This window comes from Thalia democratica, chromosome 6 (genome assembly GCF_965202585.1).
Source record: "Thalia democratica chromosome 6, ktThaDemo2.hap1.1, whole genome shotgun sequence".
Classification (NCBI taxonomy): Eukaryota; Metazoa; Chordata; class Thaliacea; order Salpida; family Salpidae; genus Thalia; species Thalia democratica.
The window spans coordinates 43,132,587-43,160,509 of record NC_139170.1 but is presented as its reverse complement, the minus strand read 5'-3'; the positions used below and the strand labels follow the sequence as shown (position 1 = coordinate 43,160,509).

Sequence of the window (27,923 nt, the reverse complement as noted above, 5' to 3'; positions counted from 1 at the left end):
ATATGATTTGTAAACAACTAAAACAGTTTTATCCACAAAGTCATGAAAAAGCACATTTGTGTTTCAAAACAAGCTACCTAACTTGCATAAACATTTATTAAGAAGTATCTGTATAAAATAAAAATAAAAGTTTTGAAATTAATTTCAGTACTGAGTTTTTCTATTTTTAACGTAGTTTATTTTTTAATATTATAGCAAATAAGTTACACTATATAAAATATTACGGGCTCCTTTTGACTACAGCATTTAAGTACTTACAAAGAACAAAAGAAAACTTTTTTAGATTAAAACCCATTGGTGGATCGCTGTTTGTAAAAAAACAAAATGAATTAGTACAAAAATATTTGCAATAAAGTTTCATTCTATCAAAGTAGGCTGCAATTTAATAATAATTTTATGTTAAATGAAATATATTTTAATAGTAAATATTGATTTATATAACATTTTTTCAAGTTATATTTTTAATTTTCTTGCTAAACTTATCTTTAGAAACTAAACTGTTGTACTAAATTCAAAAAAATACGAACTAAATTTAATTTTTGTGGTCCGTACCAAGAAATAAACTTTTATTTTTGTCATTTTAATCAAGGACCTTATTCTACAAATGTTAATTATTAAACTCAGTACATGGAGAAAAATTTCTCTTTGCATAGTTTTTTTTTTAAACACAATTTTTTATATGAGAAAGTGTAAAACTTTAATTTTATTCCACAAAAGTTATAAAACAAAAGAATGTTTTTTACACAAAGTATCTTATTTTTCAATTTCATACGAATGATTAGTTTTCAAAGTAATCAAGCAGTAGAAACTAGTAGAGTTGCAGTTAACGTTTGCTCGAAATCCAATACATAAATGTGTTTCTACTTTAGGTTTTTTCAATAAAAGTTTTCGATATAACTTAAATAACTTAGTTTTTGTTAATTATTTTAGCAAAAACTGTAAATAAAAAAGGACATTTTTTAAGTTTTGATATGTACAGGACTGATTTAATACTTCTTTGATACTTCTTTGTTTGTTAACTTTAATAACTTATCGTAAATAACTTTAAAATGCAAACACAAAGAAACTTGGGTTATTTGCTAAACATATCTTATAATGTTGTTTAAGACACCAGCATGTGACAGTTATCACATAACATTTTATATCATTATATAATCAAGTTTTAAAACCTATATAACTAAAGCTTATTTATACTTGTTCGATGTAAAAACAAAAAACATGAAATTTTTTATGATAAATAAATTGTTTTGAATTTGAAAAAACATTTAAATTATAAAAAGGTAGCGCAAGCTGTGCGAAGTAAAACAAAACAAAATAAAAAGTTTTTAAACTAATTTAAGCTCATTAAATAAACAAAAATGTTAATTAAACAGCTCAAAAGTTTATCTTTAGGCTAATGACTTTAAAATAAATTTTTAATAAAATATATGTTTAAAACCATCAAATACACCACTTTAACGTTGATGTTAATAATAAAAAAGCGGATAAATTTTGTAACTACTTTTGTATATTTTACAGCTTCAGCTTCGTGTTAAGAAGTCTACACCAACTCATTCAAGGTTAGTTTAGATTAGCAACTAACTAAGCTGTTTTCTTGTTAAATAGTTTCAAATATTCGTTTACTGTTACAAATAAAGAATTTTCTTATTATAGTTTATGCTGTTTTGGTTTATGAAAATAAATGTTTTTAAGCTTAAAAGATTTAAAATGAAGTAATACCAAGTATTAAAAAAAAGTTGTAAACTCAGTAAAACCACAACAAATGTTCTGTCATAATCAATAAATCAGTGATACATTTTTCTCAGATGTTAAATTTTTTGGACAACTTTGAGAAAAAACTAGCAACTGCTTTTAAACAAATAACTGTATTTCGTTTGAAAATTTTCAGTGCATTTTTTTCTAAAAACTTATAAGTTTATTTTCAAAACAGTTTTAGTATGAGAACACACTTATGTATAAGTGCATAAAATATTCAGAAAATTGTGTTGGAAAGATGTTCATACTGACATTAGCGAAAGCAACGCACTTAATAAGGCGCAAGTGTTTGTCACTGGAGGGCGGTATAGTGCAGTATGTGAAACAGGTGATAAGTTTCTCAGGTTATATCAAGTAGATCAGTAAATTAATAAAGTAATTGAAACTTTTTAAATAGAAGCTTAAAAACAATTTCAGATGTAGAAAACCTAGCATAAGCTTGTTAACTTGAATGTAAAACAAAACAGTAAACTTTAAAGTCATCTTTGCATTATGTACTATGAAGTTTTAAATTTTTTAAACACATGACCTGTTTTGTACTAACTTTTTGCTTTGAATTTAGAAAAAATTATTGACAAAATAAATTGCGATTGTTTAAAAAAAAAGCCTTTACAAAGCTAAAACACTTAAAGCTCTTAAGAGCAGTTTATATTTATGTCATCAGTTACTTTTTGTACTTTATGTAGATACTACACGCTTATGATCAAATAAAGCTTACTGTTTTTATAGTAATGTAGTAGGTGTTGTTACGTCCTTCTTGTTAAGAGTCTATTATAAAATTGCCGTAGTTGCAATTTTTTTTTTTTTGCTACTATAGACCAGCACTCAGTCACAAAGCCAAGTACTTTCTTCCAACAAAAAAGAATCGCAGTTCAATATTTTATGTTATGTATCTTAAAATATGAAAAAAACTAACACAAACATAACTTTTAAATAGTTTGTTTACATATTTCAAGGTGTAGCTAATACAACACCGCTAAATCTAAATAAACTTTGACATTAACTCACTGTAGAGTTAAAGTTATAAATTTTAAAACTCTTCAAAAAATGTTGTTGTTGAAACAGCAAATTCCTAAAAACAGCTTCGACAGCCAACGGCAGCGGTCTGGGGACGATTTGATGGGTGTTACAGACGAGGAGGAAAAATAAATTCACCAACACGGCGTGAAGGTGGACTGCGTTGTGGGACGGGTTGGGGACACTTCATGCAGGAAGTTGTTATCTGCCAACTTGAAAGTAAAATTTGCTGATGTGTCTGACTTTTTAATTGAATAGTGCCCAATTGATTTTGTTGTTTGATGAATGAGTAACTACAAGTACGTACTTTTTGTTTTATACCTTTTAGTTTATTGAACGTTAAAAACAAAGACGCTCTAAACATTTGGTTCTGGGACCTGGTGCACGACGAACCTTTCGGTTATCGAGTCGTCACCACGGATACCTTTTAACGTCTTGTCCAGGACTGTATCGTAAGCATGTTGCTCTACTTTGGCTATAAAGCAAATTTGAATAAAGTACATGTGTAAGATAAAACTATGTTTTAGTTATTTTTAAATAAGTACAAACGTTTTTGTAAGTAAACTTTTAATAATGAAATGAGAAATTGCAAAACTAGTGTTAAACTTTCACAAAAAAGCAAAATTTAAGTTAATTATAATGCTTATAAGTTTAAAGGTTTTCAGCAAATAATTATTATAATTAAAGAATGTACGATTGGCAGCTGTAGACTATTAAAATTTTACTAAAAATAGTTTGGTGTTTTGGAGAACAAAACAACCGTACATTCTGGATGGTTAACTAACTAAAAGAAGTTTTGTATAACTAATTAGATTTATATTTTAAAGATGTTAGTTTTTTAATTTAAAGTAAAGTATGTATACTTAGTTATGTTAAAGAAAATTACATTTTTAATGTTAACATTATGATACTACTTAGATCAAAAAGCTATAAAATTATTTAGCTCCAGTAAAACATCAACATAAAACTATACAGGTCTTTTTTTTTTAATCGTAGACATAATTTGGTTGCCGTAACGTTGTTTGGAATTAAAGGTATGTAAAAAAGCAATAAAGTAGTTTTTTTAGTAAAAAGGTTTTATAAAATATCAGGAGTAAACATTAGTTTTTTATTGTGTTTAAAGTTGTAAGGTTTATAACTTGAGTTTGATTTGTAAAGGATACATCTTAAAATTCTGTTTTGAACAATCATGATTCTATTGTTGTTTCAAACCTGTTTTGTTTAAAAACAATTAAGGTATTTAGCAGTATTTTCTTCTGATCTGGGTGACTTGCTTCTTGTTATCCCTAGCCCGTCATCTTTATGTAATACGAATTCGTTTTCAATAGTCATCTTACTTTTATCAATTTCTTTTAGCGGAATCAAGCCTATCAAACCGCAGATTTCTGCTCCGTTTAATGACTTCATGCTAACATTAAACAGTTGGTTTGAACTTGATTCCCCAGGTTTGATTGTTATCTGTTAGGATTGTCTTACAGGAGTGCATTATTAGATTTATACATTTGTTTGTTATAATATAAAGGTTTTCGGCGAGTTCTAATCGTTTAGTGAAATAGCAGTGTTTATATATACATATATCATTAAAACCACTTTTTTTTTGTGAGCTAGGTAATACTAAAAAAATTACTTTGTTGATAGAAAAATAAGGAAGTAAATAAGAACTTAAACCCTTAAATACGTTATAATATATATTGTTAAAATAATTATATTATTTATTATATATAATTATTAAGATTTTTTGTTGCAGCATTTAGTGACTATTTTTTTATTTAAAAGTTGCTTAAGTTAGTTTTGAAGCTTATAAGCAAACAAACGTCTGTAAAATAAAAAAAGTACTTATCATCAAATAAATTTAATAGACGCATATGATAAAAAAACTGTTTTAATACTTTTTAAAATTAAAAGTTTCATACCAATACATGTATTATTATTTAGATAAAACTTATTATAATTTGTACTTGAAAAAAAGGGTCAACACAAACTCTACCTGTTATAAACTTTTAGAGCTAAGGCTAGTTAATTAAATTTTTACTAATATAACAAAGAAAAATATAAAGTTATAATTTTTTATCAGAATAACCTTCTTCTATGCTCACTGTTTAAAAAACACGTTATTTACTTAAACAAAAAGAAGTTTTACTATAGTATACGAAATTCGGCGGTACTATTTTTATTAAAATAACTTTATTAAACTATAGTTTAGTAAAATATAATAAGTCATCATTAAAACTTATTAGTACTTTTTAAAATTTTTTAGTATACTATTCAGTTAATTAAAACCGTACTTTAACTTGCAAGCTATGAAACTTAACTTAAATTCATTATTTAAAATATCATAATAGTTTTAAAAAAGTAGTTATGCAGATAGATTTTTACCATACTAAGCATTTATCTAATAAATACGGAGCTAAACGAAGGAAAAGTTTTTGTATGTTTATCTTAAAGTTATGCGATTCAAACAAATAACTTTTAGTATATGATACTCATGTATTTCAAATAATACTTTTAACAAGAGTTGGTGGACCTAAGATTAGTTTTTGTACAAGAAAGTACATTACTTATGCTATATTAAATAAGAAGTTAAATGACATTGTTTTACTTATTTATAAAAATTAAAAGGAAATATTCATACGTAGTATGTGCAATCATTTTAAACCCATTTAAAAATAAATAAAGTAATTTGTTTACCTTAGCGTGCAGGGTAGTTAAAATTTTGTCATTATTTACTGAAACTTATCAGAAGGTCCATGAAATTAACAAAATATTCGTGCTAGTATAGAGGTAAAGATTTTATTTTGATAACCACAAAAAGTGGAAAGGATTTTTAAGCGAAAAAGTAATGGCTGAGCCTAAAATGTTGCAGTTAATTTTTATGATGCAATATCTTACTTCAGCTTAAAATTTTGATAATCAAAAAAATATGTTTCTAAAAATCTATAACGACAGTTAGAAATAAAATTCTCAACTGACATTTAAATGTTAGGTTAAAAAACACTTAAAACTGTTTGCTTATTACTAACCAAAAGTATATAGTTTTTAATACATTTTGTATGAAATACTCCTAATTTGTTTTCCTTATCAACTTTAATAATTAAAAAAAAGCTTTTATTTCATTTTTAAGGCGAATATGGATAAATATTTTAGGAACCAAACTGTTCAAATACATTACAAATATGCATATTTTACTACCTAATTTGCACTACAGATTTTTACCGTATATCTTAAAAACTTGTAAATATAATATTTTATAACACAATCTAAGCATGATCAAATATCCAAGGAAATATTACAAAAATAATATAATTGCGATACTTAACTACTTATAATAACATCATTTTAAACTGACCGCATACTAGATAGAAACTGATTTATAAAAAGGTCTAACAATTTTGAAGCTTTTAGTTTTTTACTCAAACTAAAAATAAGAACGAGTTTTACAAAAACGTACTGATAGAAATTTACTGAGTTTTATTTGCTTAGTCAAAATTTTACAACTTCATTTTTAAAATCTGAACTACCATGCATTGCTAAATAGTACTTTTATAATATTTTTGGTATTAAGATTTTTGGTTATAAAATAAAAAATATATTTAAATAAATAGTAGTTCAGCCACGTTTTGAAAACTATATTTATTTATTTTTTTAAAAACAGTTTTTTAATCTTAAGTTTTTATCACGACAAATTTTATTTTGGACGACAATACAACGACAACTCTACGTTATTATGTAAATACAAGAGCAATACCATAATCACAACTAAAATTTCATTGGTAAACTAATTAAACCTGAAAGTTGAGCATATCAACTAAATTAAGGAAATTACAAATTGGAGAATCGAAGCTAGGTTAAAACTTTATCAAACTTTTAACAAGCCTACCTACTTACACCCATTTCGATTATATGGGTACAATAAGCGTAGGAATCTCCAAGTTATGTTTTTTTAATCTGCGCTTAATAAAACAACAAACAAACACAAAAACACTTAAGTAATTTAAAACGATGATGAAAATGTACAAGACTGCAAACGACTAAATATACTTTTGTGCAAAATCCCTGGTACTGAATTTACTGCGACGATTTTGGATTTTATTGAAAACAAAACTCAGTTGATCTTCGGCTTCTTGGCAACGTTTTCGTCATTGGGTGGCGTCGGAGCGCTTCTTTTCAGGTCAGCTAGAAATATATATTTTAAAATATAAATATGGTAAGCATATATCAAATATTTAAACATGTGAATTTACTTCTACAACTAAGTTTATAGAAAGTTAAAGAAAAATAAACTTAAATCTCCTAGTCCTAAAACAAAATAAGTGAACAAAATAACAGTTGGATATTATAACTTCTTATTAGATTATTGATTTTTTTTAAGTATAGAAATAAATTTGAACATTTAATAATTTTTATTTAAATAATATTTTATGAACTAACTAATAAGAATTACTTATTCGATTGATGAACATGTGAGTCTATTAGTTACAGTGTTAAAATAACATTAAACTTAAAAAAAAAAAAAAAATATATTACAATAAGTTACATAAGACACACACTTACAAAAACACTAAATATATTTCGATCAATTCTCTTCAGTAGAGTACAGTGATAACAAATAACAAGATTTTACACACTTATATAACAACCAAGTAATCAAGTAATCATAAAGTAATCAAGAGATTAATAAATCCAAACGTTCATCTATTTCAGAACATTTAGTTAATAATCCAACTTGTGCAAAAAATTATAGTATAGATAGATTTAAAATTATTAAAATTTGTAGTAATGTTTTTGATTTAATTAAATTAGAAATCATTTGTATTTTTTAAGGAAACCTGTTTTATGTAAGTAAAAAGATTTTGACTATACTGTTTCTTTATTTTCGTAACATTTTATAAGAATTGTTTTCATTTTATTTATTTATTTATGTTTAGTTTTACTGTAGATCAATTATAACGAAAATGGACTTATTTGGTTTTAACTTTTACTAATTGCTTTTGTCTTTTATTAATCTCTTGATTACTTTATGATTACTTGGTTGTTATATAAATGTGTAAAATCTTATCATTTGTTATCATTGTACTCTACTAAAGAGAATTGATCGAATTATATTTAGTGTTTTTCTAAGTGTGTGTCTTATGAACTTATTGTAGTATACTGGTCACTGATGTTCCAATATCTGAGAAAGATATATTAACAATTTTTCTGCATTATAACTTAAACTTCTTTTTCACTTTGATAAATAATTTCCTTTTTTACTTTCAAGGATAAAATAGCTATAAAAAGAAATGATGCGAATATTTCTAAATAACTACTATTGTAAAAAGCTCATTAGACAACTATTCTATAATATACTTCTGTAATAGAGTTATAACTTTCAAAAAGCTGAGCTTACTTGTTTGTTTTAGATGGTGGTAAATTTAATTAAAATTTATAATAATCCATTTATAAATAGATAATATACATTGTATATATAAATAGGTTGATTAACTTAATAAATCAAAAATATCAACACATAGCCCACCTTAAGGGTTTTTTTAATAAAAAAGTTTATTACAAGACTTGAAAACTTGCAGAACTCAAATTTCGTGCCTACGCACTCCTTAATTGCAAAACAAGTTCAAAATAAAGCACAAAACACCCAAATGAAAGTTTAAAACTTAAGCATAAATACGTTATGACGTAATTTTAAAACTGTTAAAAACCATGCAAACGGCTTGTGCAAAAATAACTTCCCAATCGACAATAAACTGGCAAACATTTATAAAACTTCAGAGAGTGACAACAAATTTGAACAGAAAATTGAATAAGATAAAAAGTTAAATAAAAACCAAATTAATTTGAGCATACATGTAGACGTAGTTTAAAATTGCAGGTTTTTCTTTTTTTTTTCAAAACTTTTCAAGTTCCAGGTTTTTCAAGGATTCCAGATTTCATACGAACCCTGTAGATTATTTAGTTGGTACCCCAATTTAAAATTTAAAAACAAACACTACCCTTACTTTCACATAAAATACATAACAAATTTAAATTAATTAGTTTGACAGAAACTTTTTGTTTTGAACATGTTAAAACTAAAATTTACACTGTTTACTAATTGCTTATAAATGTAGTTTCAGACCTAGTAAATAATTTACAAAAGTAGTTAGCAAATTTCATGGTTTTAGAGGAAGTAATATACATCCATGTTCATTATACTTATAAAACATTAATGAAGAAACCAAAAACTTTTATAAATCGAATAAAAATTTCAAAACAAAAGTAAAGTTTTGTATCCTTATTCGTGAGTGAACAATTTAACGAATAAGACAAATTTTTGTGTTCCTTATTGTCCTAATTTTAACTTATGGTATAATAATTTAGTGTAAATGTAGTTTTTAACTGTGCAAAAAACTCGTGCCAGCTGTTTGTTAAACTTTATAGTAATTATCAAAACGTATTTTTACTTTTGACTGAAGTGAATTTAATGATTGAGTTTTTTATTAAACAATTACCCAAAAATCTTTTTTTAACTCTGAAAAAGGTAACAAAATACTTTGATGTTAAAGTAGTTTTTCAAACATCCATTGATGTTTGATTTTTAAAGACATCAAAGCGTGAACCAATCAAAAACCCTTCAAATCACAATCTTTAAACTGGCATAACTTTTGTTATAGATAGGATTTTCAAATTTAGTTTCAAGCACTAAATATGCTAGAACCTTAACTTTCTACCTAAAAATAAAAAAAAAAAAAATTCTAGTTGCCCGGGCCCACTGTGAAATGCTTAAAGAAAATATATAAATAAATAATTTAACAGTTTTACTGTACGACTTGCTTTTAAAAAATTATTAATCAAGTATATAGACTGATAGCAAGTATACTTAAAAACTAAAAAGCTTTCTAGATATGCATATAGTAATTCATAAATAATTATAAGAACAACTTATATTTCAGTAAAAACTATGGAAGAACATAAGAACAGTTAGAGCAAATGTGGACAGACATTTTAAACTGCAAGACAATTAGTTTAAGACACCAAGGACAGCAAAACCAATTTAATTTTTTTTTTTTAAACAGATTGATTTGTTTCACGGCCAACTAAAACATTAATACATATTTAAATTCGCACTAATAAAAACACAACCATTTATTTTTCAACAGCACAAAATAAAAATAAAATTATATTTTACGACACTTACTTAATATTTTTAGAGTTAGCGTTCGTAAACTTTTAAATAATATTACAGTATTATTAACAGTTTTTATATACAAAAAAAAACAAAAATTAATTAAAACACTATTGCAAAATATTTTTTGAGTAAAAGTTCAAGTACGTGATGATATTTACGTTTATGCTAAGAACCAAGTGTGCAATATGGCTGTATACAAAACAAACACAAATTACAAAGCATTTTTCTTTGATGAAACACTTATGTTGGGTATTATAATTAAGCTATTTGCATAGAATTACTTTGATGTACTTATAATTAAAGTTCAGAGTTTCAAATATATTTTTAAAGGTTACAAAAATTATAAAACATGAATAAATTTCAAAAGCTGTATTATCGATTTAATAAAGTTTTGTTTTATATTCTTAAAGTCTAATTTGTGGTTAAATATATCTAAGTGTAAAATGATTATTTAAAAGTTGCATAGTTTTTAAAAAGTTAGATGTTTTTACAAAAAAAAAGCTAAAAGAAAAATATTTTATAATTTAAAAAACTAATTAAAGTACTTCTTGAAGTTTTTACCAAATATACAAGCTAACAAAGATTATAAATTTGTTAATTAATATATGAGAAGGAAAAACAAAAAAAATGTACTGTTTCTGTTTACTGACATGTATACATTAGTTTGTTAAAGTACTTAAATTCACAGTTTACAATTAGAGATTATACTCAGTATCAATGTAAGCGACAAAAAAAAATTCTAATATTCTAGAACTTGCTAAATAAAAAGTTGGTCAATTATTCCAGGTCTTTCCATAGTTTTCAAGGATAAAAGGTTTTAAAAACACCCTGTTGAAACTTATGTTAAAAATAGGTTTGCTATTTCTGCGCAGCATATAAAAATTAAAAAAAAAGTAATTACTGACTTAAATTAAACTAAAACATTTTTTATGTATTAACTCTTCGCCTTAAGCATAAAAAACTTTCAGAAAACAAATGCTGCATAGAAGAAAAAACTACTGAAACTTTTATCAGCTAAAGTGTATTTAACTATTTCTAATCATTTTGCAGATAAAAACAATATTTTTGACTAAGTTACAACCAACTTTACATATATCATACAAGTAGTAAAAAGATGTATGTTGCAAATATAGTGTTTGTTTAACAAATAAATAAAGTAATACCTAGTTGAGTAAAAATACTTGAAGATATTTATTTTTATTTTCACGCAAAAAGTTATGTAAGAAAGCGCGATAAAATAAATATTGATAATTTTTTTGTAAACATTTGTTAACTATTAAAAAGTATTTGTATCTAAATTAAACTTCTAAAAAACTCATAGTGAACTGTAGAACATATTGTACGATTTTCTACAGCTTTTAGAGTCTCACAAAAACATTAGGAGCATTTCACAGTACACTAATACTAACAGCTATTCAAGAATGACTACTTTAAAGTAAAACAAACATTTTAAAAGCAACTGTAGTAATAAATTAAATTATTTAAAATTTAAAATGGCTCGCTTGCTAAAAGAGATCTTAGCGAAACAAGTTCAATGGAAAATATAATACCAATTTTCACAGTACTCTTTCTTTATTAAACTAAGACATGTTTCTGTGTGTATACTTTGTTTTAATAAACAACTATTAATGTCATAACAACTTAATTAGACTAATTATAAATCAAGTATACCTCATCTTTAACACATATTCCATTAATATTGAATTTAAGATTTAGTCTAAAAAAACAAAAAAGTTCAAGGAAAGTAAAAGTTCAATTTAGCTACAAAAGGGGTTTTAATTGTTTTCTAGAAGTTGATGTTTTTAGTAAACTTTCTTTGCTACACATGCTTTTAAGTTTAAAAATTTTTTAGTTAAGTCATATAAAGAAAATATATGAAAGGAACAATACTCAATTTATGGTACATATTTCCTATAATTTTTAAGTAACACTTTAAAAAAATTTCTATCAAACATCTATCAGGTTTTGGCAACAAATGATTATTTTTTAAGTTACAAAACACATTTATGTATTTTGTAAAAACAATCTAACAATTTTGAAGATTCAAACCTAAAAATCAAAGCTTTTAGTAAGCTTTAAGTTTATGATAAAACTTTTAAAAAAAATTATTCTAATAATTATACTACTTTCATTAAACTAAACAGACTAAACCAGTAAATTAAAAAAAAACACGCATCTAGTCATAATATTCTTAAAAAATACCTGTCTTTAATTTTTTATCGTATAACTCAATTAAAGTCTTCAAATATCGTAGAAACACTACGTTCAAACTTTTATTAGCTAATTTTATCACAAAAATATCAACCAACCAGATTCGCGTGATTGCTGTTGTTGCCAAGCAACGGTGGAAGAATCTCTGGAGCTTTCGTCACCAGTGTCCAGAATGTTCTGAATATCAGGCTTCTTCACTGTGGTGTATGCAACTTAATTCTTAATGCAGTTAATTTTCAAACAACCAATTTATTTCTTACGTTGTTTAATAATTAAAGATAGTTAATTTTCAAACTGTTTTTCTAAAAAGTTAGTAACTGAACACTTTTCAATTTATCCAAGGAACTTATTATAAAGTAAACGATACTTGTATGTTGTTATAATATCTTACTTTTGTACACAACAAAAAATGTAAACTACTCCAACATAAACAATAATTTTAATATAAATTAACCTCAAGTTTTTTAGTTGACTAAAATTTGAAAAAAAAAACTTTATAATATTTAATTGTTGCTGTATGAATCACGGATAAATAACCAATTAGTTTGAAAATTTTAATTAAAGATGTTTTTGGATTAGCCAATGCTACACAACTAGCCACAAATTTAAACTTCGTATTCATATTTATCTTTTCTAGTCTGAACATATTTAAAGTGTTTGTACAAACATTATCAACAACACAAGCTTGAAACGTAGCAACATTAAAACTACATGATAAAAACAAACAAAACGAACGTTGAAACTTGGATTGAACAATCTGCACTTCGCTGTCGGCCACGGGAACCCACTTGTACACCTGGAGCGAGCATTCCGCCAGCGTCACCCATTTCTTCTCCCTGCAATCAGTAAAACTTATGATAAACTGACTTTTTTTGAAAATGATTAATTGCAACTTGTATAAAGTGATACCATGCAGCGAATTCTGGAAATTAACAGTATTCATACATTTAGTTATTTACATAATTAAATGGAATTTAACATAATTCATACATAGATTTATATTTAAGCACTGACGAGGTCTTTGACCGAAACTTAGTTTGTAAAATAAATTCTTGAAAAAATAAACACATTATTTCTCCTCAAGAGATCTCTTTACTTGTTTTTTAAAACCAAAACATATAATATAATTCATACACTCTGAGAAACTGATTTGAATGTAGTATTTTGTTTTGCTGTAGTGAGGTCATAAACGTGTAAATACTTAAAATTTCTTGAGATTTATTTTAGGAGAAAAAATTTCTGAAGCTGTAAAAGTACAACTTAAAATCTATTAAGGTCGGGTGGATTTTAATGTGTAATTTTAATTTTATGTGTCATAAATCAAAACAAAATTTTAATTTGTAATATATCAGTAATAAACATGTTAGACAATGTTAAACTATTTTTTACACTTTAATTTAGCTTCAGTGTTATTAAGTTTAGCATGAACACTACTACTGTAATTTGAATTTGATGCTATTACCAAGCTATAAATAAAATTAAAAATCTAGTAGCTTAAAAATATACACATAGTGTAGAACTTTTTTTTTGTAAGGTTAACATGCTTTGATAAAAATGTTTGTACAGAAACAAAATTCTATTTGAAAAAAAAAACATCATTTAGTCAGACGACAAATAAATTAGTTTTAGTGAAGCGTATTAGTTAACTTTATGTTTAGAAAAGTAGTTACAACAACTAGTAGTACCACTGTATGTTTATTCTAGAAACCTAGAAATTTAATTGCAAATAAAAAGTAATTATAACAAACAATTTTCTTACTAACCAATGGCTGACATTTATTAATTGAATAGCCAAAGACTAACCATAAAAGTTTTATAAATATTTTTTCTACTTTTACTATAATTTTATTGTTTTGCAATTTATAAGAAAAATTAATACGTCTTACAGTCACCTCTCGCGAATCTACGCACATTGTGTCCGCAGCAAAAGTGCGTAACTAAACGAGAGAACGTAACTAAAACAGAGGTAGCAGATATACCTACTAATTGGCTGTTTTCCTATGATGCATTTGATTAAATACAGTTTGGGGACCAATTTTTTTCATTGAAAAAACAGTTTTCGTTCAAAAAGTTTTTTAACAAAAATTATTTATGTGTATATAGTTTTATTACAATGGATGACAACGCAATTTCTGAACATTCACAAAGTATTTTACAGAAGCTTGAAGCGGCCAAGAACAATGTTGAACCCACGAACATGCCTGGGACTTCAAAGGTTGTTCATGAAACTGTAGAGAAAGGAGAAGAGTTTCGATTCGAGGCTTCTTGTTGATGAAAAACATCAAATGTAACGCCCAGTAGTGTACTCCAAAACTGTAGCTGGTGCTGGAAAGCACTAAGGAGAATTGAAGGTCAGCATTTGCTATGTAAAGCAAGTTCTACAAAAGAACAATTGAAACGAAAAATGCCAAACTACAATCAATTATTTATTTTTTAAGTTAAATATGCTTTAAATTTTTTACATACAATAAATTAACAACATTAACATTTTTTAATTTTAATTTTTTGAGAATTTTATTAAACTAAACGAGAGAGTTTAAACAAATGAGTGCATAGATTCGCGAAAAGTGACTGTGTATTACAAATTAATAAAACATAAAAGAAGTTTAGACCAAAAAAATAATAATTTGTATATATTATTAATTGTCAAGCTTTTTACTCTATTCTTAGAGGTAATTAAAGTTAAGAAAATAAGATTAAATATTCTCTTTAATTTTAAATAACAAATATTACTTTAATATCTCAAAATTATAAACAAACTTTCTAAGATACTAAAAACTGATGTCAATTTAAGCTTTTAAAATGATATGTAATATATTTACTTGTCTTAACTAAGATAGCTTGCTCGATTTACTCAAATGTAAAGAGGGTATTTATATAATGCTGTGCAAATTCAATATTTAATATAAATGATAAAAGTATATTATCTGAACAAAAAAACTTAAAACTCACTAAATGAAAAGTAAACAAAAAAAGTTTATTTTATAGACTGATTAGTTTGTTAAGTAACTCGACTTTAAATCGATTTAATCCAATATAGAAATTTGTTTAAAGCAAGTAACACAAAAATATAAGACTAATTTAAAATTTGGTAAGGTTGAAATAATTTATTTCCAAAAATGTTTAGGAAACTAGTTTTTATGCGATATTATTTTGGCAATGTTAAAACTTGTGAAAGATTAATGAGCTTACATGTTATACTTTATAGACCATAAATATTTAATTCTAGTATTTCATTACTTCTGTGTAAGTAGTTGCGTAAATATTTATGTTTTTAATAAAAATATAAATATTTAATGATATATGTTGTTCAAAAAACATTTATCGAAACACCTCTACTTGAATTTAATTATTAGAAAAGAAAATAAGCATATGAAAGTAAGATAAATTATTTTTTCATAGTTTTTTCTTTAACTTACAGCCCTAATAACAACTTAAAAACTTAGATGATTTAAAAAGTCATAGTTTTTTTTTATATTTATTAAGTTTGAAAAAACTACTATCAACTAAGCAAATAAATACAAGTAGTGTAAAAAACATGCTGTTATCTTAAAAAGTTTAAAGTATACGATTCTATATTATATAAACTTTGTATCCAGTGAGACACAGTTATATATATTTGTTAAGTTAGTCTACAAATAATGGAACTAATTTTACAGCTTTTATGTTGAAAAATTCTCATTTAGTTAAAGATAATTTGATATTAATTTAATTCAATAAAGCTACTTCAAATGGACTAATGTTATTTCCTTATGCTTTAAGTTACGAAGAAAGCAAAATAAACAATATTGCTTATCAGTTTAGCAGTAATATTAATAAATATAATTAGGTATTTACATAACTAGTCATTCAATAAACTAACTAAAATAAGTTTGGTTTAAAACTTAAATAAGAACTAACTTGCGCTTTTTTAGTTAGATATACTTTTTGAAGTTGAGACCTTTTTACAAAAATTAATTTAAAATGACTCCCCGTTTGATTTTTGAAAAAAACAGTGTTTGTTCAACAGCAGGGTTTCCAAAAAATCTTCAAAAGGCCCCTTTTGAAGAAATTAAAAAAAATATGGCCCCCTCCAACAAGATTTCTCAAAAAACTACCATTAAAAATGCCAATGACTCTTTTTTTTTGCTCTTCATCAACAACTCCAGAAAATCTTGAGTTAGTTTCAAATTATGCTGCTTGTGACCCCCTAAATTTACTAATAGCCCACTTTGGGAAACTATGTTCTACAGTCAATTTTTAAAAACTTAACTTCAGATAAAACTTTTGAACAAATTTGTATTTTATATATACTACCAATACGAACAACTTTGTCCGACTTTAAAGATTAAAAATAACAAATAGTTAATCATCATTTTTTGAACTTATTTATATGCTTAAAATATGATTTGTATCTTTGCAAACCTAACTGTAAACAATAACTAATAACTGACCGGTTTGTTGTCTAACTTTACAATAAAATACAATAAAAAATACAAATAAAATAACAACTTGACTAGTAAACATTGAACGTATAAACTATATTTTTTGTTAACCTTTTTTAATGACAATCAATAACTCACCGGCTTATCTACATATGTACACACGTGTGATATTCAAAATCAACAGTATAATTTATATAACTTATAATAATTTCATATAACTCTTTGCTATAAGAATCGAAAAGGCTCAGTGGGAATTGACTTGGTTAATTTAATTTAATTTATAATCATGAAAAAGTTGCAAACTGACCACTTTCTGACTTTGTGCAACGTGGACATGGTCTTCTTGCCCTCGTCCTTGGCCCTGCTTCTGGTCTCGGCCCGCGTGCTTCTCGTCGATGTCATGTTTTATTACTTACGTCTAAATTAAAACAAATAAAGCTTCAGACATGTTCGTACTACAGTTTTTTTATGCTGTTTTTGTGAGAAATTTTTTTTACTAACGACATATTTCAAGTAGTAATTGATCTGTTGAATTTTAAAAATATACGGTAAGTTTGTTGCAAGCACGTTTACAAGCAATGGGGTAGCCGAGATATATTAAAATACTTAACAAAGCTGAAAAAAAAACGGTTGTTTAAGTAAGACTAAAACAAAACGTTTTATGTTTATAACACTCTGTTTAAGGAGCAATTTTTTTTTTCAAAAAATACAGCTAACCTTTTTCAATTGTCAAACACTATCTAATTATTTTTTAAACTACCAAATTTCCAATTTCAGCTTGTAAGTATTATTTGTAAGTATCATTTAACAGTCTTTTATAAAAAAATGGTGCTTTAAAACAAGGCTACCTCGGACTACACTTGCAAAGTTCTTGTTTCAGAAATACAAAAGCAAAAATTAGAATGTTTACAGTAATGCTGCTTTGTATAGCAACACTATCACCAAGTAGAAATAAATTATAGCAAAACTCAATGGTTCCCAACAAAGTTGTACAGAAAAATGTGCATAGATAAAACCACCTAAAAAGCAATATTTGAAAACCCTGTAAGCGCTACATTATAATAGAATGTTTTATAAATTATCTATAACGAAAATAAACTTGAGATAAAATTGTTGTGATTGATAGATCGGCTCACGTTTTGAAAATGTTTTTAAAACAATCTCCGACGGTGAATTGAATAATTTGAGTAGTTATTTCTCTGAGTAGCAATTTTTTAATTATCTATCGATATCAAAACATACTTTTATACAAAATTAATTTTCAAATTTATGTCAGTAACTGAGAACTATACCATGAAACCTTGAAATTTGTTATATTTAAAATTATTAGAAAAAGTAATTTGTGATTGATATGTTAAAAGTACTACAAAGTCGTTTTAAAACAAATATTTCAAAACGCGGGCCGGCCTGCCAAACGCAACAACGAACCAAAAAAAAAAATCAAAGCAAATCGTAAAAATAGTCCAGTCCCTGCCCGATGTCCCACACGGCTATTCCCACGCCCAACCTCTCGGCCAGCTCCAGCCGCTTCTGCACGGAGAGCAGCGTCGGGTAGGAGATGATCTGCGTCTGCCCGCTCCGCTCCCGCTGCTTGCACAGGTGCTCCCCGTGCTTCTCCTGCCACTCGATCTCCGTCTTCCTTTCCTTCAGCAGCTTCACGTAGTCGCTCCCCAGCAGCGCCCGGGTGCCCTGCTGCGTGTACAGGTACCCGTAGAAGTTGATGCCGATGAGCATTTTGGGGCGGGCGAGGTTGTTGGGGTCGAGGTGCTTGACGCACGACTCGATCCAGTGCAGGGGGGAGGTGGGGCCGGACCTGTTTTTTTGTTTTGGTTTTCATGAAACATTGACTTTCATAAATGATCTTGTATATGAGTAATAAAAATTTAAAGCGTTTTATTTCCGTTAAAAATTGACAAAGATCAATTGATATTATAAAAAGTGAAAAAAAAAAAAAAAACTTTCAGTGCTTTTTAAAAAATTTTAGATTTTAGAACTCTTTTTTATAACTTCGCTTGGCTGTTAGTAGATCGTACTTTATAATAACGAAAGATTTACCAGCTAGTGCACATGTTTGCAGTACTCTGTCTAATATCTAACAACTCATTTTACCATTTAATTTTAGAACTCACAAGCACCATATTACCTTGGCGGGTAAAAAAAGTACTTCGAAATATATTTTTAGCCTTTGTATACTATATTTTATATTTATTGAAAACTATTTGCTGTACTCTATTCGATATCTTGTGTATTTTAGTGTCAGTGCTTCTGTATTACCTGGGCGGGTAGGCGGTGGACATGTAGTCGTAGGTCATGATGCTGAACGCGTCCACCATGGGCACCATCTGCTGGAACAGCTGCTGGTTTATGGTGGACTTGCGGTTTTCAAAGTAGAGCGGAGGCGGCAACACCATTATTAGCGACAGGTCTTTCTGGCGGAATATCTGCGTGAAATGTTTCCGATTAATTTGAAAATTTTAAATAAATTGTGGATATTATTACAAAAAGCTGTTTGTAAAATATAACGGAAAATGTATGAAAATTATAACTGTATTAGAAAATAAAGCTTTTTAAATTGAAGTTAAATTAAAGTTCACATAATTTCTTTAAAAACGTAAAGTTATTTCTGATAATTAAGTGAGTGAAACTTTGTTTGTAAAACTAAATCTTTTTTTTCTCAGAAAATTAATTTATAAAACTTAATTTTATTTCTAAAATTTTATTAATTTCACTCTGAGATAATAAATCTAAAATTTTTCAGCTTGTAAAAATATCTATAAAAACAAAATTTGATTTAAATTTAAAATAAAAGATTTAATAATAACAAAAAATTTCTTATAATTCATAATAAAACTTATTTGGTGTTTTAATTTTTTAAGCTTTTATTCTTTTTTATGTAGCCTTAAAAATCATTTGCGACAAACATCAGGAAAATAATATTCACAAAACCAAGGTGTCTATTCTTCAACTTGTGCTTCAAGAAACATCAAAACGATAAACATCAATCTACGCCTTACAATTTACACTTTGACTTAAACAAACAAATCTACAGCTAATTTCAAACCTGTGAGAAGTGGCTGACGACGTGCACGCCGCTCCTGACGAACTTGGCCGGCAGCTGGCTCCACATCTCCAGAACGACGCCGTCCAGCTCGTACTCCTCCAGCTTGCCCACTATCGCGTTCACCATGTCCTCTATCTCGTCCTCCGACCCCGTCATCAGCTTGAAGTCCTTCTCGCTCCAACCGTCGAACAGCACTCTCGGCACCACCTGCGTGCGCGTCAGTGGGAAATTTAAGAAAAAACCTTGTTGTTGAACTTGGCTAAAAAAAAGTCTTGACTCAAAGACTGCATTCAAATTTAAGCCGTGGTGTAAAGTTGAAGCTCAACTTAAATTTCAAAACGAACTATGAAAGAGAGATGTGGAGTAAATGTACAGTTTGAATTTGTTTTTTGTTTGCTACTCATTCATGAACTAAATATTCATAAGTGACTGAACATTTATTTTGTGTTATATTTAAAGTTTACTAGTTACGCTAAATCCAGGTGGTGAATAAAATATTTAATTTGCACTTATATTATTGTTTAAATAAGGTATTTTAATTCCAGTAAATTTAGCAAATACTTTTAGTTAGGACAAATATATAGTTTACTAATTAAAAATAACTTTGTAAACTTAAATTCGAATAAAAATCTTACTTATATGAGCAAACATTCAAATTTAAAGACTAATTACTTAAACTTTTGATTTACAACTTTATCATTTAACCAAGTGTTATTTAAAATGTGCTCAAGTGCATATAAAAGATTTTTCTGTGTTGAGAAATCTTTTTTACAATTCATAACTTGTAATTTATTCTAAAGTAGTTTAAACTTCTAAAATATTATGATCCAATTTACATTTTTGTAGACAATTAAATAAAAATAACAGTAGTATCTGTTGAACATCACATGATTTACAATTTTAATACCACAATGTTTTACTACAGTCAATGAAATGCTTTTCACAGTTTTTGAAGCTTCCCAACCACTGCTTGAAACAAAACCAAACGTAACTGATTCAAACACTGAAAAACACAAACTTGCACTTCGTGATTGAGGCTCCTGACGTCGTTGACCCAGCCCTGGTCGATGTCGTGGCAGCCCTCCACGACGTACTTGCCCCTGGGCTTCCTCTTTATCTGCAGCCACACTGGGCTGATCATGTTGAACTTCTTGAACTGCTTGGCGATATCGTACCCGTGAGAGTTCCAAGGCGTCACGTAGCCGAGCGACAGGCCTGCAGTGTGTAAGTTGTTTTTACAATATTAGTAGGCTTGTCATGTTACAAGTAATGTTTAATAAAATTACAAAGACAAACATCCTTTTATCTTTAGCCTTTTTTTATGTTTCAAACTGACTTTTTTATTAATCAAACTTTTAAAAGTGGTTTTTTGGCAAAAAAAAATAACCAAAAATGTAACTTTTAAAGATGATAAGCTTCACAGTAATGACAGTCTGTTAGTACATTTGTTAAATTACCATATATGTAATTTTAGTTTACAAAATGACTAATAATATAAATAAATAATTAATTAGTTCTAAAAATACACAGCAAAGTATATATACAAAAAATTATTGAATATTATCCAGTTACTGTAAATTATATAGTATAAGATTAGAGATGTTTGACACAGCATGTATACATTTGTTTATTAAAAAAAACATGTAAATTATTACTTATAGTTAAAATTATGAAACATATCAAAAAAGAAGTATTTTTAGTCATTTAAAACTAGTTTATAACGTATTTAAAAATAATCTGATTTCTATATAAGCTTTAGGTATTACCTAAAAGTTACTTCTTTATAGAATAAAAAATCTTTAAAATTTCAAGAAATATTTAGTTTTGTTTAAAGCAAAAGAGGGTATAAAAGTCTTTTTCAATGTATATTTTCAAACAACAGGGTAACCAAAGGAGGTTTTTTGTAATTTTTTTCAAAGCTTTTTAAATTTCTTCCATGTTTAAAAAAAAAACAAGTTATTTTGTTCTTTTATGGTATAAAAATAAACTTAAGTTGAAAACTGTCTTAAATTTAAAAACTATAATAACAATGAAAAGACACTGTAAAGCTACTACAAATGTGTTTTTAATGAAAAAAAAAGACAATATAAAAAATTGTTTAAGCTTTTTGATTTTTCATATATAATCAAATTTTATTTTCTTCACACGTATAAAAAAGTTTAATATTCCTGTTTTTTAGTGACTTTTGTTGGAAATTCCAAGTTTTTTTCAAACTTTTTAAAGTTTCAGACTTTTTCAGATTTTTTTAGCCTAAATTGTCAAAATCCAGGTTTTTGGCAACCCTAAACCAAGCTACCAAATGCTGTTTTTAGCTCTTTAAAGTTTAAATAACTTTTGAGATGTTGGATTAATTTTGAAGATATCAATATGTATTTTATGGAAACTATAAAAAAAGGCAATAAAAATGCTATTTCATTAAAAATATTTCTTCTTTAGTTTTAAAGCTTTTTTTTTCAATGTGTTATTCATTTAAAGTCAAATACTTGTATAAATTTAAAATATTATTCAAAACATTTTTACTTATTTCAAAAGTGTGGCAATTTTTTTACAATTATACAAGCAACACTGAACAATTTTCTAGAAATTTGAATTATTTCACTAATAAAGATGTAGAAATAGGTAGAAATACAACAAGTTTTTAAATTTATTACAAAATTGACAATAAAAAAGTTGTTTTAACAATTTTTTTCATAGCTGAATATATCTCAAACGTTTATTGAAATGTTTATGTACTACAATAAGTAAATTATAGTTATACTATGATAACATCAAAAGATAGTGTTTGTACCCCTATGTCTTTAAAACTTTTGAATGGTTGTGTATAAGATTTTTTACTTTTTTTATTATTTTCAATTGTCTAAACTCTGAGGAAAAAAAAGACAAAAAATAATATACATTGTTTTTTTTTAATTAAGTACTAAAAGGATTTTAAAAATAGTTTATTTAACAATATCATTAGCTAGATTAGTTCATTCAATCCTCTTCCAATCTTCCACAATTTATTAGTTTATAGTTTTTAAACAGTTTGCATTTATATTTTTTCTTTACAAAAAGGCTCATACAAAAAATTGTTTACATCCATAAGGCGAAATACTTAAAATATAGATAAGAATTAAATGTGTAAACTTTCAAAATATTATTTGTCAAAAAAGCTATTGCATAATATTAGTAAACTAGTCTTGTAATTGTTATATTGTATTATTGAAACTATTAAACTTTGAAAATCCGAAGACTATTTATACCGTAACAAAATTGAACTATAAAACTCAATTTTATAACTTTTTAATAAATATATAAATAATTATATTACTATCAATATATTACTGTCACTGATATAACTTATTCAATGTTACACAAAAAACAAAAACAAATATATGAAAAAAAGTACTTTATTGATAAAAAGTTTAAAATAACTAAGCTAGCTACCTGATTTAAAAGACTTTTCTTCATTGTTCTTGTAACAGTAATTCAAGTAATTGTCGATAATGTCTTTTGCTTTTACATTTTTAACCACCAAGCCTCTTTCTGTGACAGTTTTCGATGAAACTTTTGCTTTGTCCTTTCTAACCTTCTTTTCTTTTGGTTTGGATAAGGTTCCTAAAGCATAATACGTGACACAACCAAGAAGAACTATTTTGATAAGGTTGTATAGAGATGTATTCATAGTGATTAAAGTATACAAAAGTTTATATACCTTGAAAAAAAATTGTAGAAACAACCAGAAAAACTAAACGTATTATAAGGAGTTTAAAAGTATTTAAATAAAACATTTAATCATAGAATGAATAAATAATTACTGATGACAGATTATTAATAACAGACTGATATTTTAAACTAATTTTTTGTAGAAAAGTTACTAGTAAAAAGACCATATTTTATGTATAAAAAAGTTACTAGCACTAAACCTGAAAAAATATACTTAATGTTCAATATATTTTTTTAAATTAAATAATTTGACAATATAAATAGTCATCTTGGATTTTTTTTATTTAGTTTGGCTTCAAAACTAAAAAACATAGTCAAAAAGCTTAGTGGAAATAAAAGCAATCTATACTATTTTAATCAGGTTACTATTATTGTAAAAATAAAGTAAAAAAAACAATTACAAGTTTTATTATACTTGAATTAATTGTACTACATTATTTTTAGACAGAAAACAAACATATATAGATATCTTATTAAGGTTTAGTTAGATATATTATATGTTACAAAAACAGTATTTAATTAATTTTCTAAGATAAGGAACTATATTCAATGAGAAATAATCACCTCTATTTACATCTTAAAAATTACCTTTTATTCTTTATAAAATAAAGTTAAAACTAACAAAAAATAAGTAAAATACTGTGTAATATCCTACTAAACTTTTTAGCTATAAAACGCTACTTTTTTCAAAGCTATAACTCTAAATTAAATAAAATTTATAAAACTAAAAAAATTGTTATATTTTTACAAAAATTTTGATCACTAAACAAAAAAAAAAGTAAAATCTAGGGAAATTAAGGATTTTGAAAACTATTTAAGGGCATAGGGGGTTAACACCTTTTTTTGAAATTTGATCTTTTTTTATATAGTTTTTACTAAGCTACAAGATGCTTTTTAAATATTTAAAAAATTCAAAATAACTTTTGAGATATAGCCGGTCAAAATTGGAGGCAACAATAGGTTCCTTATGGGAGGCGCAAACTAAAACTGCAAAAAATATATTATTTCACTAAAAATCTATCTTCTCCTACGTTTTTTGAGATAACTACCTCAAACTTTTAGGAAATGTTCCTTGATATATTTAGAAAATTCTGTCGGAAATAATTAAAAAAAAAAACTAAATAATAAAAATTTTATATAAGAATAAAACAAAAAAAACAGTTTTTTTATTATAAAAACAGTTTAAACCAATTTTATTTATATTGTGTTTTATATAAAAATTTTATAAGTTATAGTTTAAACCAACTGACTGTAAAAATTTATAAATAAAAAATTAACTGGATAAGAAATTAAATTTAAAAATGTTACATACACCTTTTTCTAGTAACTATTTTAGATATTTTAAGAGTAATTTAAGCTTAAGATAAATACAATAATTTATTAAAATTCAATGCTTTCATTCATTTTTCATGCAATTAACATAAAACTTTAAGGAAATGTTCCTTGCATTATGAAAAATATTTAGTTATATTTTTACTTAAAATATTTAAAACTTTATAGACACAATTATTTATCAATAGACTAAGATAAGACTGATAAAATTGAAGAAAGCTTGCTAAAAAAACTGAGAAAGACAAATTTATGTTTTTTTTTCATAAGTTTGCCTTTCTGTAAGGAACACTTATAACTATAACTTTATCACCTCATATCTTAAAAACTAACTTTAATGATAAAAAAGGTAAAAAGCTATTTCCAAGAAAGTTAAATATCTTAAATATAAGATCACATGTATAAAAAAGCCTGGCCCCCATTGCCCTTAGATCTCGAAACTTTGTAAAAAAAAAAAACTAGCCTGAGATTTTTAATGACCTCAATAAGCTTGAAATTAGCCTAACTTATACTGAGTTGGCTTGAGATTTTCTAAAGTATTTAATTAGCCTGAGTGTGTAGCAACCCTGATTAATATATCAAACTTTAATAAATAATATACAAAGACATAGTTTTTAATAATATTACATCCAAGTCAAGTTTATATATTTGAACCTTAAAAATGTTACTATGTTGAAAGTAAACAGGGTTGCCAAATTTTTTTGGTAAATTTTCTTCAAGTTTTAAAAATTTCCTCCTTTTGTAAAATGTTTCCAATACAAACATATAAACCGCAAATTTTTGATCACTAAAAATCTATTTTCTTCTTCATTTTTTGAGCTAGAGACTTCAAACTTTCAGGAAATGTTCCTTATATAGTAAAAAAATTTAAAAATTGGTATTTTTTTTATAAAATTTTAATTTTTCAATATTTTCAAAAGCACAATATTTAAAGTCCTTTAAACTAAAAAGCATTCATGCATTGAATCTTATTAAAATTTAATAATAGACTTTCTGTGAAAATTTAAAGATTGGTAAAAAATGAAGGAGATGATAGAGTTTTAATGAAATAGTCTTTTTCAGGTTTTTGAGCTTTTGTGCTTTCCATAAGGAACCTATTGAACTTTAATCATTTATGTATTGTTAAAAAAGTCTGATAGCTCAGATAAAATTCTATAAAATAAGATCAACTTGCAAAAATCAATGTGTTCCCTCCTATGCCCTTAAGATAGACTTTAAATTTGTGTCTAATTAAACTATTGGTTGGTGTAATATACTGGCTGATTTATTTATTTGCAGCAGCTGATAATGGCTTAACCTTAGTATCAACAAACAAATAGTTGGAAAATGTGATCACTCACTTTTATGGTTAAACAACTGGTGTGGATGACCTCCTGGTCATTGGTCTACACACCAGTATTGTTGTTTTATGTTTTAATTTTCGGTAGAATAAGTTTGAGAGTTTTTTACTAATATACTACAAGTTTTCTGATTTTCTTTGAGATTTTTGAAAGTAGAAGTTTTCTTACCCCTTTTAGGTACAAAATCAAACTTTTGGTAAATTTTTTTTTAATAGTATAGAATCACAGAAAATATACTTTATTAGTATTTAAAATTTGTTAAATAAAATAAAAACTCTATTTAGTATACTTTTTAATAATAAATACAACAGTTATTTCTCAACTTATCTAAATTTTATTATTTTAAATGTTTAAACTTTCAATATTTCAGGTTTCCAAACTATTATTTACTAAATTCTAAGTTATTTTGCTAAAGTTATCAGCTTTTTAAATGTTTATTGTTGAGAGGGAAAAGTAAGACAGATAAAATAAAAATACTCTAGATTTTTTTTTTGTGACTTTTGTGGTAATTTCCAAATTTCAGAATTTACCAGTTAACATTACCACCATTATGATCAAACACTTGCTTATGAGGAATTCTAAATTCAAGTGTTTTCCATTCTATTTTACTTATTATATACATATAAATTTTATGCATTTTTTTCAAATTAACTTGCTTGTGAGGATTTAAATTAAAAATATAATTCACATTTTTAGTAAACATTTCGACATTGATTTTTTAATAAGCAGGCAAATGTACAGTGATTGATTATATTGACATGGATGAGAGATAACTTTTTCAAAAGAGAGACTGATGTTAACCTTAAAAAAAATTCACTTGTTTAATTTTAAAGCAAAATGATAGTTAATTTAACTTCTGACATATCATAAAAAGTTTATTATTAAACTTTTGTAAGACTAGGTCTTTGTATTTTTTGTTTTGAAGATTTTGAACTAATGCCAATCATAAAGCAACAGCTAACAGTTTACTTTAGGGAATTTTGAGTAGGAAAAATTGCTTTCTGTAAAGATATGTAAAACAATCTTTCGTCAAGTAAAAGCAGAAGTAAGGCTAACAAAGAATTACATACTTTGCTAATTTTTTTCTTTTAGAACTAAACAAAAAAAAACGATGTTTTTATCCTCTACAATACTAGTAAAATAACTTTTACCCAATGACTCTAACCAAAAAGTAAAATGTTCTTTTTTTTACTTTAAATAAAACTACTTTATTTATAAGATAACTTTAAAGTTTATTTTGACTTTTTACAGGCATTATAAATTACAATAGGAATGTATTTAAATACCAATGTTTTTTTTTTATTGTACAAATAGTGTAAACTATAGATTATATTGTTTTTTCGTGTTCAATTATTGTAATACTTTTTTAACATTGTTTACCTTTAAAAAATATAATTTAAATGTTGTGATCGTGATTACAAGCTTAAAACTTTAGATTATTTACTTCAAACACTAAGTTAAACTGTGCAGAAATAACAGATGCCTAACTATAAATCTTGAGTAAAACATTTATTTTTTCGTAATGTCACAATTTTTCTTTGACAGTTTAGTTTACCCTATTTTACATCAAAGAAAAATCGGCGAAAGTCTATCAGGTCAAAGCCTAAACTTACGTTTACCCTGAGACGAGATAGTTGAAATAAAAGTTCGATCATACCAATTCTATCCTTAGACCACAAGCTTGCGGTAGACTGAGAACCGGGTTTCGACAAACGGTTGCTTCAAGGTTAAACATAATAATCTTTTTCAGATTGAAATTGCAAGTCAACCGAAAGTTTGTAGTTTAACAATTGAGAAGGTATGATCAAACCTTTGTCTTAACTTTTCTACATCATATAAAATTTACCGTTCCATAAAATGTTCGTAGTCTTTGAATAATTAAATTGTTTCACTGTGAAACCTAAGAGTATCAGTGATAT

The 27,923-nt window shown here is 26.1% G+C and overlaps 2 protein-coding genes across 2 annotated transcripts; both read right to left on the bottom strand.

Moving 5' to 3' along the window:
* Positions 1–6,387: 6,387 nt before the first annotated feature.
* LOC145837821 (BCL7-like protein) lies at positions 6,388–17,017 on the bottom strand. Its single transcript, XM_082945271.1, has 4 exons — positions 16,877–17,017; positions 12,881–12,981; positions 12,244–12,342; positions 6,388–6,945 (listed from the first exon to the last, which is right to left on the bottom strand). Exons 1-4 carry the CDS (start codon positions 16,969–16,971, stop codon positions 6,875–6,877), a joined length of 366 nt encoding a protein of 121 aa, XP_082801397.1. The 5' UTR covers positions 16,972–17,017; the 3' UTR covers positions 6,388–6,874.
* Positions 17,018–17,994: 977 nt separating this feature from the next.
* LOC145837820 (chitinase domain-containing protein 1-like) lies at positions 17,995–23,319 on the bottom strand. Its single transcript, XM_082945270.1, has 5 exons — positions 23,057–23,319; positions 20,649–20,845; positions 19,631–19,837; positions 18,844–19,010; positions 17,995–18,382 (listed from the first exon to the last, which is right to left on the bottom strand). Exons 1-5 carry the CDS (start codon positions 23,292–23,294, stop codon positions 18,010–18,012), a joined length of 1,182 nt encoding a protein of 393 aa, XP_082801396.1. The 5' UTR covers positions 23,295–23,319; the 3' UTR covers positions 17,995–18,009.
* Between the last annotated feature and the right edge of the window lie 4,604 nt (positions 23,320–27,923).

Excerpts from the sequence above, each read along its gene's own strand:
- LOC145837821 (XM_082945271.1), bottom strand. The coding sequence starts at position 16,971 with ATGACATCGACGAGAAGCACGCGGGCCGAGACCAGAAGCAGGGCCAAG. Across the intron at positions 12,343-12,880 it reads TGTTCAATCCAAGTTTCAAC|TGAAGAAGCCTGATATTCAG; the intron begins GTTCGTTTTGTT and ends CATACACCACAG. Across the intron at positions 6,946-12,243 it reads ACAGCAATCACGCGAATCTG|CTGACCTGAAAAGAAGCGCT; the intron begins GTTGGTTGATAT and ends ATATATTTCTAG.
- LOC145837820 (XM_082945270.1), bottom strand. The coding sequence starts at position 23,294 with ATGAATACATCTCTATACAACCTTATCAAAATAGTTCTTCTTGGTTGT. Across the intron at positions 20,846-23,056 it reads AGAAAAGTCTTTTAAATCAG|GCCTGTCGCTCGGCTACGTG; the intron begins GTAGCTAGCTTA and ends TACACACTGCAG. Across the intron at positions 19,838-20,648 it reads GCCTCAATCACGAAGTGCAA|GTGGTGCCGAGAGTGCTGTT; the intron begins GTTTGTGTTTTT and ends ACGCGCACGCAG.